This window comes from Octodon degus, unplaced genomic scaffold (assembly GCF_000260255.1).
Source record: "Octodon degus isolate 3935 unplaced genomic scaffold, OctDeg1.0 scaffold00045, whole genome shotgun sequence".
NCBI lineage: Eukaryota > Metazoa > Chordata > Mammalia > Rodentia > Octodontidae > Octodon > Octodon degus.
This window is the reverse complement of record NW_004524621.1, coordinates 10,425,213-10,437,508: the sequence shown is the minus strand read 5'-3', so window position 1 is coordinate 10,437,508 and position 12,296 is coordinate 10,425,213. Positions and strand designations below refer to the sequence as shown.

The window sequence follows — 12,296 nt, the reverse complement described above, 5'->3', positions numbered from 1 at the left end:
CAGAGGCACCACTCTCCATCTCCAGGATGACCAGGGGCTGGTTGGGGTTGCTGTCGATGAGCTGCTTTGTCCTCTCCAACACTCGCTTCTGGAGGTCAGCCTTGCTGGCTTGGTCTAGGTCATCCAGGACCTTCTTTAGGGATTTCAGAGTCTCCCGAAGTTCATCCTTCTTCCACTGGGGAATAACCGCGGTGGCCAGGGCCTCACCAAGGTCAGCAATCTCCTTCTGTACATCCTTGTTTGGTGTGGTCTGGGCATTCACTTTGGACTCCATGGTGGAGAGAGATTTCTTTAAGCTCTCTGCCTTCCTGAGGGCCTTCTGGGCTTCAGCACCTGTGATGGCAATGATCCTGCAGATACCCTTGGCAATAGCTTCTTCTGTCACAATCACAAAAGCTCCTGCATGACTTGAGTTCCGCAGATGCGTTCCTCTGCAGAACTCAGCAGAAGTGAGGGAGCCAGCAGGCCCTGAGGGGTCATCCAACAGCTCGGACACTGGGACCCCAATGGACACAACTCGCACAGGGTCAGGATAGGTCTCATCAAACACAGCCCGCAGGCCCTGGATGGCTTTGGCTGCTGCCAGTGGACAGTCCTGGGTATAGACCGGCTTGGCTGCCTCAATCATCTCATTAGCGATTTCTTCGGCCTTCTTAATCTGTTGGGTGGACATGGCTCCCTTGGCAGTGAAGTCAAATCGAAGGCGGTCAGGAGCGACCAGTGAGCCTTTCTGATCCGCCTCCCCAAGCACTGAGCGCAGGGCAAAGTTGAGAATGTGGGTGGCTGTGTGGTTGCTCATGATGGGTCTCTGCCGGGGCTCATCAATGAACAGCCGGACCTGATCGCCCACTTTCAGGCTGCCATAGATGGTGCCTATGTGTAGCACATACCCTCCTTGCACCTGAGTGTTCTTCACTGTGAACTCAGTTTTGTCCTCGCTGCTGTCGTCCACCTTCACCAGGTAGCCTTCATCGTAGATCTGCCCCCCTTGCTCAGCATAGAAACAAGTCTTGTCCAGCACCACTCCACACTCCTGACCCGTGGACACCTCTTCCACGAACATCTCTCTCCGCAGAGCCTGCACTGTGGCCACTGCACTCTCAAACACGTAGCCACCGCTGGAGTCTGAGTGGTAGCTATACTTCGGAGTCATCCGTGGCCTCTAGGCCCTGTGCCCGCAGCTCTTCGATAGCGTAGATATCCAGCATAATGTGATCTTCCCTGCCTGCGCCCTTGCCCTGAGACTTCAGCTGGGCCAGCTTCCGCTCCTCTTCAAAGCCATCCATGTCTACCACCAGGCCCTTCTCTTCAGCAATGAGTCCAGTGAGATCCACTGGGAACCCATAGGTGTCATAGAGTAACCAAGCAGTGTCACTTGGAATGGTCCTGCAGTCTCCCAGGCTCTGAATTTTCTGGTCCAGGATGCGACGTCCTCTGCTGAGTCTTGAGAAACTGCACTTCTTCATTAATAATGTCCTTCGCCATGTCTGGGTCTTTCTTTAGCTCAGGAAATGCGTCTCCCAGGGACTGCACAACAACGTCGACTAATGTGGCAAAGAAACCCCTGCTGGCGTTGAGTTTCTCGTGGGAGTATCGGACAGCCCGGCGGAGAATCCGTCGCAACACATACCCTCGCCCTGTGTTGTCATGCCGGCCACCGTCAGCCAGGGCCACAGTGATGGTCTGAGCGTGGTCAGCCAGCACTCTGTAGGCCATGTCAATCCCATCAGCATCCTCAGCCCCAACCTTCCCAGTATAGGGACGGGCGCCTGTGCCCTTCTGTGTGGCTTCAAAGTAGGGAACAAAGAGGTCAGTGTCATAGTTGGACATCTTATTCTGTAGCACAGACACCAGTCACTCCAGCCCCATCCTCGTGTCAATGCTTTTCTTGGGAAGAGGTTTCAAAGTGCCATCCGTCTCCCTGTTATACTGGATGAACACAAGGTTCCAGATCTCGAGCACATTGGGATCGTCCTGGTTGACAAGGTGTGCAGCATCTCGGTCACCAATCCAGTCATAGTGAATCTCGCTGCAGGGACCACATGGGCCTGTGTCACCCATCTCCCAGAAGTTATCCTTCATGTTGCCAGGGAGGATTTTGGTGTCATCCAGCCCCAAATTTTGCCAGATGTTTACATTCCAGATCTGGTTCTAAGCCAGCTGCTTCATCCCCTCCAAAGTAAGTAACATAGAGTCTGTCAACTGGAATGCCAAACTCTTGAGTGAGAAGTTCCAGAGCCATCTTACATGCTAATTCCTTGAAGTAATTGCCAAAAGACCAGGAGCCCAGCATCTCAAAGAAAGTGTGGTGATAAACATCTTTGCCCACGTCATCTAGGTCATTGTGCTTGCCCCCAGCCCGGATGCATTTCTGCGTATTGGCAGCTCTGCTCAGCTTTGCCAAAGGGTGAGATGGGTCGATGGTGTTCAGGAAGATGGGTTTGAACTGATTCATGCCTGCATTGGCAAAGAGCAAAGTAGGGTCATCCAATGGGATGGTGGCAGATGAGTGAACATAGGTATGCTCATTTCTTTTGAAGAAATCTATAAACTGTTCCCGGATTACACTTGCTGTTAGAGTTGAGTTCATCTTGAAAGTCACCCCTGAGAACTAACGCAAGTCCCAGCCGCTCTCCCGGACCAGCAGGGGTCTCAAGAAACGTCCGCCTCCTGGGAGACCTCCGTCCCTAACTCCTCCTTTAGTACTCCTATATTGTCATTTGTCTGTTACACTTAAGGGTTAAAAAATTAACAATGAAAATATATAAGATAGAGCTGGTGAGATAGTGCTTGGGAGGCTAAAAGGAGGAGGATCACTACAAGTTGTATAGTGAGACCTTCTACCAAATACATTTTAAAAAAAAAGAATGTGAGTTTCATTCCTTTAGTCTATCTGTATGCTTCTGCTTTTGTTTCAGGGAACTGTGCACTAAACTTTATAGTATGAGCTGGGGCAATACACAGAGCTGGCAAGAATTTGACCGCTTTTGTGAATATAATCCAGTGGAAGTATCCATGTTGACCTGTCTAGCAGATGTCCGGGAACCTTGCCAGCTGGGCTGTAGAAATCTTACTTATTGTACTAACTTTAATAACAGGTAGGAATAAATTATTATACATGGAATAGAAATATTTTATCATTAATTATATGGTTATTAAGTAAATAAAAATACCATTTTACTCTGATTTTTTTCCTGCTGGGTTAAAAGGAAACTATAGCTGGGCATGGTGGTACATGCCTATGATCCCAGAACTCCAGGAGGCTGAGGCAGGATTGAAAGTCCAAGCCTAGCCTAGACAATTTTATAACTTAATAAGACCCTGTCCCAAAATAAGAAAGGAAAAAAGGTCTGGGGACATGGTTCAGTGTGAAGGCCATTAATCCAATCTCCAATACTGCCCCCTCAAAAAAATTTTTTGTGTGTGATTTCATCTTTAAATGTTATCTTCCATCTGCTAAATCATCTCTGGGAAAGGAAGCACTATTACAAAGTTCTTTCTAATCTAAAGATGCCTCAATCTTCTGGAATTTAGAGACTCTTCTCTGCCTTTAGTCCCTTTTTCCTTCTACTCCATCATCACTAGGGAAACAATTCATTGAAGCATAAATAATTGTAAATTGTTAGATCACCCAGATGTACTCCTGAGGACAGAGTGCTTTGAAAGACCTTCATACTGGTTGAGGGTCCTGCTCCATGACTCCTATCTCATACAATAATATTTCTTTACAATTCAAATGAGTTTTTTCCTAAAGAAACTAGCAAGAAAACTAAGGAGCCGAGAACTAAGATATGAACTTATTTCCAGCTAATGGCTGAGAAAAATTGAAGAAAACAGAAAGACAGGCATTCAGAACACAGGCTAGAACTCTTTTTGAGAGAAGCCAGAGAGGGTTGGTTTCTAAAGAAGAGACTAGGCCAGGGAGATGACTCAGTAGAATAAGCGCTTCCCTGGCAAGCGCAAGGGTCTGAGTTCAATCCCTGGTTCCACCAAAAAAAAAGATAACTTAAGGTGCCAGGGAGATGGCTCAGTGGAATAAGCGCTTCCCTGGCAAGCGCAAGGACCTGAGTTCAATCTCTGGTTCTGCCAAAAAAAAAAAAAAAAAAAAAAAAAAGAAGAAGAAGAAAGAAGAGACTAGTGTTATTGAGGCATCTTTAGATCAGAAGAGAACTGCCACCCTGAGATCCAGAGGGCAGAGGGAAGAGACTCATTCAGTTGGGCCAGAAGAAAGTTTGTAATACTATTGTTGTGTGGTATTTACTTTAATAGTTAATACAGTATCCATTTAAAGTATTCAAGTGAGTGCTGGCGAGATAGCTCAGCAGACAAAGTGCCTGCTTAGGCAAGCACAGGGACCAGGGTTTGATCTCTGGCACCACATGGCATCCTGGCCCCACCCCTGGGCGTGCTGAACTGGCCACCAAGACAGGCACAGTGGTGCACACCTGTAATCCCAATGCTGGAAAGGCTGAAACAGGAGAATCGCTATGAATCTGAGCTGTGTAGTGAGACCCTTACCAAATACATAATAAATAAATAAATAAAAATATTCAAGGGTCTGGGAAGTAGCTCAGCAGATATGTGCCAGCTTGGCAAGCACAAGGTCCTGGGTTCTATCCCTAGGACCCTCCCCCCAAAATAAATTATTAGTTTGAGGAACTATTAAATTGAGGAATCAATGAAAATTTATAATATATGGAAATGCTTCAAAATATTCAGTAATTGAACAAAATGCCTCTAAATAATCTGTGAAACAAAGAAGAAATCATAAAAAAAAAAAAACTGGAAAGCACTTCCAGCTGCATGGTAATGAAAACAATATTTCAAAAATTGGTTTTTCTTGTGTATTGAAGATTGCACCTCAGAGTCCTTACACGGAGTTATATCTCCAGCCCTTTTTAAATTTTTCTTTAAAACAGGGTCCCGTTTCATCAGCTTGTCCAAGCTTGGCTTGGACTTGTGGTTGTCCTGCCTGGCTTCCAGAGTTCTGGGATTACAGGTGTGCTCTATCACCAGCAAGAGCTCATTAATGTTAAGAAGGTAGATGAGTCTTGAGACCAAAAAATTTGAAAACCCCTAGAGTAAACAAATTGCCATGTATTTATTGTGTCTGTCTTTTTGAGACAAGGTCTTGCTCTGTAATTCAGGCTGGTCTTGAACTCATCATATAGCCAGGCTGGCCTCAAACTCACAACCATCCCACTGCCTGTCTCCTCAGCATTGTGATTACAGATGTGTGCCACCATGCCCGAACTGTGTGAATTTTCAAATTGCTTCACAAAAATCTTTTAAAAGGGAAACATACATTACTTTTCTCTAGCAAATAATTGCTTATTATCTCTTGTTTTGGAGGATTTGTTTGTTTGTTTGTTTGTTTGTTTGTTTTTTAGGCCAACAGAACTTTTTAGGAGTTGTAATGCTCAGTCAGATCAAGGAGCCATGAATGACATGAAGCTGTGGGAGAAAGGAAGTATAAAGATGCCATTTATCAACATACCTGTTCTTGATATTAAGAAGTGTCAGCCGGAAATGTGGAAGGCAATAGCTTGTTCACTGCAGATTAAACCTTGCCACAGTAAATCTCGGGGAAGTATTATTTGCAAGTAAGCTTCTCTCATTATATATTTTGCAAGTAAAACTCCAGGTTTGATTCTCTACCTGAAGTGTGTCTTTACAATTTTGTCTGCCCATTTTCCTTTTCCTGTCACCTTCCACTTGTCAAATGCTTTCCTACTTTTCCCTCCTCTGCTTGACTTCCTGTTTCCTCCATACCAGCTTGCTCACTGCCTGCTCCTTTTAGCTGCTCTCAAATACCAGACATTCCTTGTGGAGTCTTCTCAGGTTTACCCAGCACATAATAATGTATCCTTAGTTCAGATTCCTGTAGAACTTTAAAATGTGTTTTCTTTTGGGAATTTAGCTCAAGAAGCATTTTCTGAGTGCCTTCAACATGCAACTCTATGCAGCTTTTTGTTTTAATTTTTCTGGTTTGGTTTTGTGATACACAGGATTTGAACATAAAGTCTTCACAGTGAGTTATAGCCCCAGCTCTTCTTATTTGAGAGTGGGCCTTGCTAAATCACTAAGTTGCCTAAATTGGGCTCAAATTTGCAATCCTTGCTTCCCAGAGTGCTGGGATTCCAGGCGTGTACCACCACACTCCATTTATTTTTGTACCTTAAGGTATGTACTTGTTCTATAGTCTGTTAGATTTTTCTCTAAGGAGTTTATTCTTCCTTGTTTCCTTTTACTTTTATCATCTTCCTTTTCTCCTCTCCAAATATTAGCATAATCCTGTCATGCAATAGATATTTGAAAAATATTTGCTGAGTGAGCTCATGCATGCATCCTTAGGGCCTGTTTCTAGTAAGAACGGTTTGCTTAGGAAATCTAGGATAAAGTAAAGATGGGAGCCCTCTGGTGGGTGAAACTGAAAGTATTTAACTGCACAGTAATCTGTCAGCTGTATTCAAGTATTTTTTTTAAAGCTTTTCTAAAACAAAATTAATATTTAGCTTCTAAATTGCTGGTATCTGGTTTAAATATTGCTAGGCATTTGATGATTCATTTCAGATTATTTCAACCTTAAACAAGGCCTAGGCCTGGTTTCTGACATGCTACATAGGAAAGATCCCAAGATAGAACTATTGAGTGACCAGCAGGAGATAACAAGTAGGAAGTAGATTCAGTATAGAAAAAAGTCCCCATTCAAGAATAGAAAATTTTAAAGTACTGGACTTTGCAGTTGTTATATGCCAACACCTTATTATTAATAATTAAAAAGATAATTTAAAAAGAAAAGAGGAAAGAGAACAAAAGCATAAGGTTCATTTTGTTTTTCTTTTGGAAGAAATGAGGTATTTTATTCATTTACATTTCACATTGGGCTATAAGATGCATAGAAAAATTAAACTAAACAAGGTACCATGTTGTGGCAAACTCAAAACACATATTACAAATTGAAGCTTGTGGCTTGTTAGCTTTCATTTTTCACATTAAACATCTTGATGTCTACAAATCTATGTCTTTTAACCTATTCCAACACCTGAACAAAGTTTTAAATGATGTATAAATCAAGAATATTAATATAAAGTTGAAAATAAAAATAAAATTTAGCCAGCTTTAATTGTAAAACCTGAGAGATTTAAATCACAAAATATATGTTCTACTCTTATCACAAATTGTGTGACTTTGAACTTCTCCTCTGTGAGAGTCAGTTTTGAAAGTAAGGATATATGATTTTACTAAGCTCAAATCAGACTAGTCTAATTTCCTTTCAAAGATGGTGAAAAACCACACTGATGATAGGAACAGTAAGTCTAAGTATAAAATTCAAGCAAGGCCTGTGATTTCAGTTAAGAAAACGCATGGGCTGCTTTGAATTTCCTATTAACTGAGGTTCACTGTGAGTCCTTTTCTCTTTCACACTTAGACCTAACCAATTGCAAAACATAACTTACAAGAGCCAGCCACAGTAGTGCATGGCTATAAATCCCAGTACTGACAAAGGCTAAAGCAGGAGAACTGTCACAAGTTCAAGGCTAGCCTGAGCTACAAAGAAAAACCCTGCCTTAAAAAACAAAGGTGGGGTCAAGGAAGAAACTCACTTTTTGGAAAGCTTTAAACACAGAAATGATTTTAACTAAACAATACAAGGTGGTTACTTAAACTTAAACCTGTGTGCATTTTTATTAAGATCAGATTGTGTGGAGATTCTTGAAAAATGTGGAGACCAGGACAAATTTCCTGAAGATCACACAGCAGAAAGTATTTGTGAGCTTCTGTCACCTACAGATGACCTGGAGAATTGTATACCCTTAGATACATACCTCAGTAAGTACTGCTTTTTTTGTTTGATTTTAAATTTCAAATACTTGTCTTACAACCTCTGTCCTCGCTCTCTATCTTTTGAGAACATGTGTTTCAATGCAACCATCTTGCTCACTTTTTTGTTTTGTTTTGTTTTGTTTTGTTTTTTTGGTACCAGAGATTGAACCCAAGCCCTTTGCACTGAGCTACATCCCAGCCCTTCTTTTTAATTTTATCTTGAGACAGGGTCTTGTTAAATCATTAAAATGACCAGACCTGACCACCTCAGTCTCCTGGACTGTTGGGATACAGATGTGTACCATCATACCCAGAATCAGTCACAGACTCTTACTTATTTGGCTTTTTTCACCCGGGAAAATGTTATCATCCTAAAATTTGTAAGCAGAAGTGATAGCCTGAGGAGGTGTGAACTGTTAGCGATCAGGAATTCCAAGCTGTGAATCAGGGGCCAGCATTCCCATATATCATGCTGTCTCCTTGCCACGAGGTAACCAGAAGCTGGAATTCCCCTGAGGGAGTATTCAACTTTTTGTCATCAGAATATCAGTGTACCTGAGCTAGGCTTGGTTGCACTTACCTACCCAAAAGACAGTAAAAAGTGATTGTCTGGGTTAGTACAAAGAAAAGCAATTTATGCCACTACTACAGCTTCTCTGTCACATACACCTCCCAAGAGCTACAGAGCAAGTTGGTATCTCATGGAGGGATTTGGGAATTGAGTTTCTCAGCAGCAATATGATTACCTAATGGAGGCCAAGTATATAACACATAGAACTAAAACTATATACTCAATAGTTAAGGGAGGTGTTTAGGCTGCCAGCAGGGGCATTAGTGTGATGAGCTTGCTGGAAAGGAAGCTGGTAAAGTCAACTCCTATGGTACTTGTTTTCTTTTCTGTATCAGGATTAAATTCAACTGCTAATTACAGAAGTGCAGACGAAACTAAAAGAAATAGTTCAGGGCTGTTATGGTGGCTCCCTAACAGCATGAGGAATCCAGACTCCTTTTTTCTTTCTCCACTTCCTTACTTAAAGGATTCTTACTAACACAACGTGGTTACTAGAGTTCTGTCTGCCATATTATAGTTCCAGATGCAAAAGGAAAGGATCAAAGTGAACAACAACTGCTTAATCTCATTGACCACTCCTGGTTATGTGGAAAACTGGAAAATGTTATCTTTAGCTGTGGGTTTCCATTGCCACCCAGAGTAAAATTGAGAATCTTGCAGTAAGCAGGAAGAGGGAAATAGATGCTGAATTTGTAGTTGGTGTTATCTGTCCCTTTTCTTAAAACCAAAACCTATGTCTCTTAACCTTGCAACCAGTATCAAAAAGGAGAGGATTAGACTGGAATTTAGACCTCTATGAATTTGAGCAAATCATTTCTTTGAGTCTCAGATTTTCCATGTGTGGATTGAATGGGCTGGGTGAGATAATTCCAAGAGTCCTTCTGTCTCTGTTAGAGTCTCACTGTGGCCTAAAATTAAACAAGCAAAATTAATATATTTCCAATCCTAGACTATTATAGCAGTCAGATATATGTGTAGAAGTAAACTTTATTTTAATTTAACTCACCATTCTTGGTTTATTTATTTTTATTATGTAGTAGAAGGAAACTTTTGGGCTGGTGAGATAGCTCAGCAGACTAAGTGTCTGCTTAGGCAAGTGCAGGCACTGGGGTTCAATCCCCTGCACCGCATGCCACTCTGGCTCCACCCCCAGGCTCTCTGAGTTGGCCACAGAAACTGGGCATGGTGGTGCATGCTGTAATCCTAGCACTGGGGAGGCTGAAAACAGGAGGATCGCAACAAGCCCAAACTGTGGAGTGAGACCCTGTACCATATATTGTTTTGTTTTGTTTTGTTTTTTTACCATATATGTTTTTAAAAAATGATAGAAGGAAACTTTCAACAAGAGAAAAATTAAAGAATTTTACTTTAATTTCAGTACTGTTTAAATATCACACATACTTTAAGTGAGATTCTTCCTTAGTGATAATTTCAGAAGTTAAATGTAATCATGGTATGTAGGGTATTTTTTTTTTTTTTTTTTTTTTTTGGCAGAACCGGGGATTGAACTCAAGCCCTTGCACTTGCCAGGCAAGCGCTTAGTCTACTGAGCCATCTCCCCAGCCCCTGTATGGTATTAACATAACAAATTATCATTTATAATAAAGCATGCTAAATTATCCCTCTTAGGCATAAACAACTATTTATCACCATGTCCAAAATATACCTATCACTTTCCATCCATCCTATAACACTTATAGTTACTTTATTTATTTATTTATTTATTTGGATTTTTTCGCTTCTATTTTTTTAGGAGAATAAAAAATAGTAAAAAACAAAAAACAAACAAACAAAAAAAAAAAAACAACCAGTGGGGCCAGTGAGATAGCTCAGCAAACTAAAGCACCTGCTTAGCCAAGCTTAGGCAAGCACAGGGATCACTCTTTGATCCCTGGCACCACCTGCCGCTCCAGTCCCACCCCCACGGCAGGGTAACCCAGCCAGAGGCCAGGCATGGTGGCACACACTCCATGGCTAACTCCACGGCTGGAGAGGCTGAAAGCAGAAGGATCACCATGAGTCTGAGCTGCATAGTGAGACCCTGTAACAACCAAATACATTTAAAAAAAATTAAAAATGATACAGAATTTCACTAAACAAAATGATAAGAATTCAACAGTGGATGTTATGTTGCATATTGTTTTCTTCAAATTAGTTTTTCAGATTATCAGATGTAAGCATGCAAAACTGATTAAAAATTATTTAAAAAATTAAAAAGGAGAGAGAAAAAAAATAAGTATTAACTGCTCCTTTAATAGACCCGCAGAAATCAGTAGTACAATTATCTAAGCCATCCTGTGTATATAGATATATTTGTATCTCACTTTCTTCTTTCTTCTTTTTCTCCTTTCTGTCATCCCAGTTGTTCTTTTCCTTTGAACAGTTTCTTTCCCTTTCACCATATATATTGTACTTTTCAGATTTTATTTACTCTTTCAGGTTCTTATGCTAGAAGACAACACAATGCTTACACATACGGGTCTGATTTATTTTACCTGAGTATGGCCTCTAGTTGCATCCATTTACCTATAAAAACCTCAAGTTTATCTTTTTTATAATTCAGTAATACTCCATTGTATAAAAATGCTGCATCTTTTTTGTCAATTCCTCAGTTGGTGGACATTTGGGCTGGTTCCAAGATTTAACTATGACAAATTTCACTGCTATAATCATGGGTGCACATATGTCACTGTGGTATGATATTTTCAGTTCTTCTGGAAAAATACCCACAAGGTATATAGGTGGGTCAAATGGGACCTCTAATCCTAGTTTTTTTGAGGAGGCTCCATACTGATTTCCACAGTGGTTGTACCAGTCTGCACTCCCACCAATAGTGGAGAAGGGTTCCTTTTTCATTTTATTTATACATATCATATTTATTGTCTATTTCTTCACCAGATATAAATGCTTACATTAAAGGCTTATCTGTTTTGTTCAACAACATACCTTTAGTGTCTGGTATGTTGTAGAGACCAAATAAATAAATAAATGCATGTATTTTTATACTAAATTCACAAATTATGAAAAAATCTAAATGTTTTATTAGCTTATTAGAATCAGGCCTCACTTTATGCCCTGAAGCTCTTCATTTATTGCAGCTATAATTAATTTAGATAACTTACAGACATTTATTACTCTTTCAAGTTGGTTAAACTGATCTGTTTTTGTTTTTTTCTTTTTTCCCCCCAGAGCCCAGTACTTTAGGTAATATTGTAGAAGAAGTAACTCATCCATGTAACCCAAATCCTTGTCCAGCCAGTGAGCTCTGTGAAGTGAACCGGAAAGGGTGTCCATCTGGAGAGCCCTGCCTTCCCTATTCTTGCATTCAAGGTGTGTGTGTGTGTGTGTGTGTGTGTGTGTGTGTGTGTCTTAGTTACTTTCTCATCCCTGAGACACAATACCTGACATCCATAATTTAAAAGAGGAAAGATTTATTTTCACTCACAGTTTGTAGATGTTTCAGTCGATAGTCAGCTGGTTTTAAGGCAGAGCTGTAGATAGCAGAGGGGCATGGCAGTGGGAAACAGAGAGAGAGAAAGAAGAACAAGACAAGGTAAATACTTTTAGCCCCTGCTCACAGTCACCTTCTTCTTTGACCAGATCCTGCTTTCTGACAAGTCACGTACAAACATATCAGTAAGTAAACTACTGATAAGTATCACACCCCAGTATCCAGTCACCTCCCAGGAGCCCCACCTATGAGTACATGAGGCTTTTCGGTGACATCTAGATATACACTATCACAAGGTATGGGACAAATATGGATAGGCGGTGCTAGTGTTTATAGGAGTTATCTTTGGCATACCTGTGATTATAAGGGAATTTGTTTTGTTTTGTGTTTTTTCACTGCTAGGGAGTAAACCCCAGGGCCTTATGCCATGGTAGGCTATATATATAT

The 12,296-nt window shown here is 41.0% G+C and overlaps 1 protein-coding gene and 1 pseudogene across 2 annotated transcripts in view; one reads left to right on the top strand and one right to left on the bottom strand.

The window, feature by feature from the left end:
• The window catches only part of Reck (reversion inducing cysteine rich protein with kazal motifs), a 96,866-nt gene that overhangs the window by 56,801 nt on the left and 27,769 nt on the right, over window positions 1-12,296 (top strand). The window contains exons 9-12 of the mRNA XM_023716077.1: window positions 2,919-3,098; window positions 5,391-5,603; window positions 7,697-7,833; window positions 11,588-11,728. Of these exons, the coding sequence (XP_023571845.1) occupies window positions 2,919-3,098; window positions 5,391-5,603; window positions 7,697-7,833; window positions 11,588-11,728 (671 nt within the window). The remainder of the gene's footprint in view (window positions 1-2,918; window positions 3,099-5,390; window positions 5,604-7,696; window positions 7,834-11,587; window positions 11,729-12,296) is intronic.
• Window positions 5-2,702, bottom strand: LOC105742266 (annotated as a pseudogene). Its single transcript, XR_002821276.1, has one exon. The product of XR_002821276.1 is annotated as an alanine--tRNA ligase, cytoplasmic pseudogene (transcript).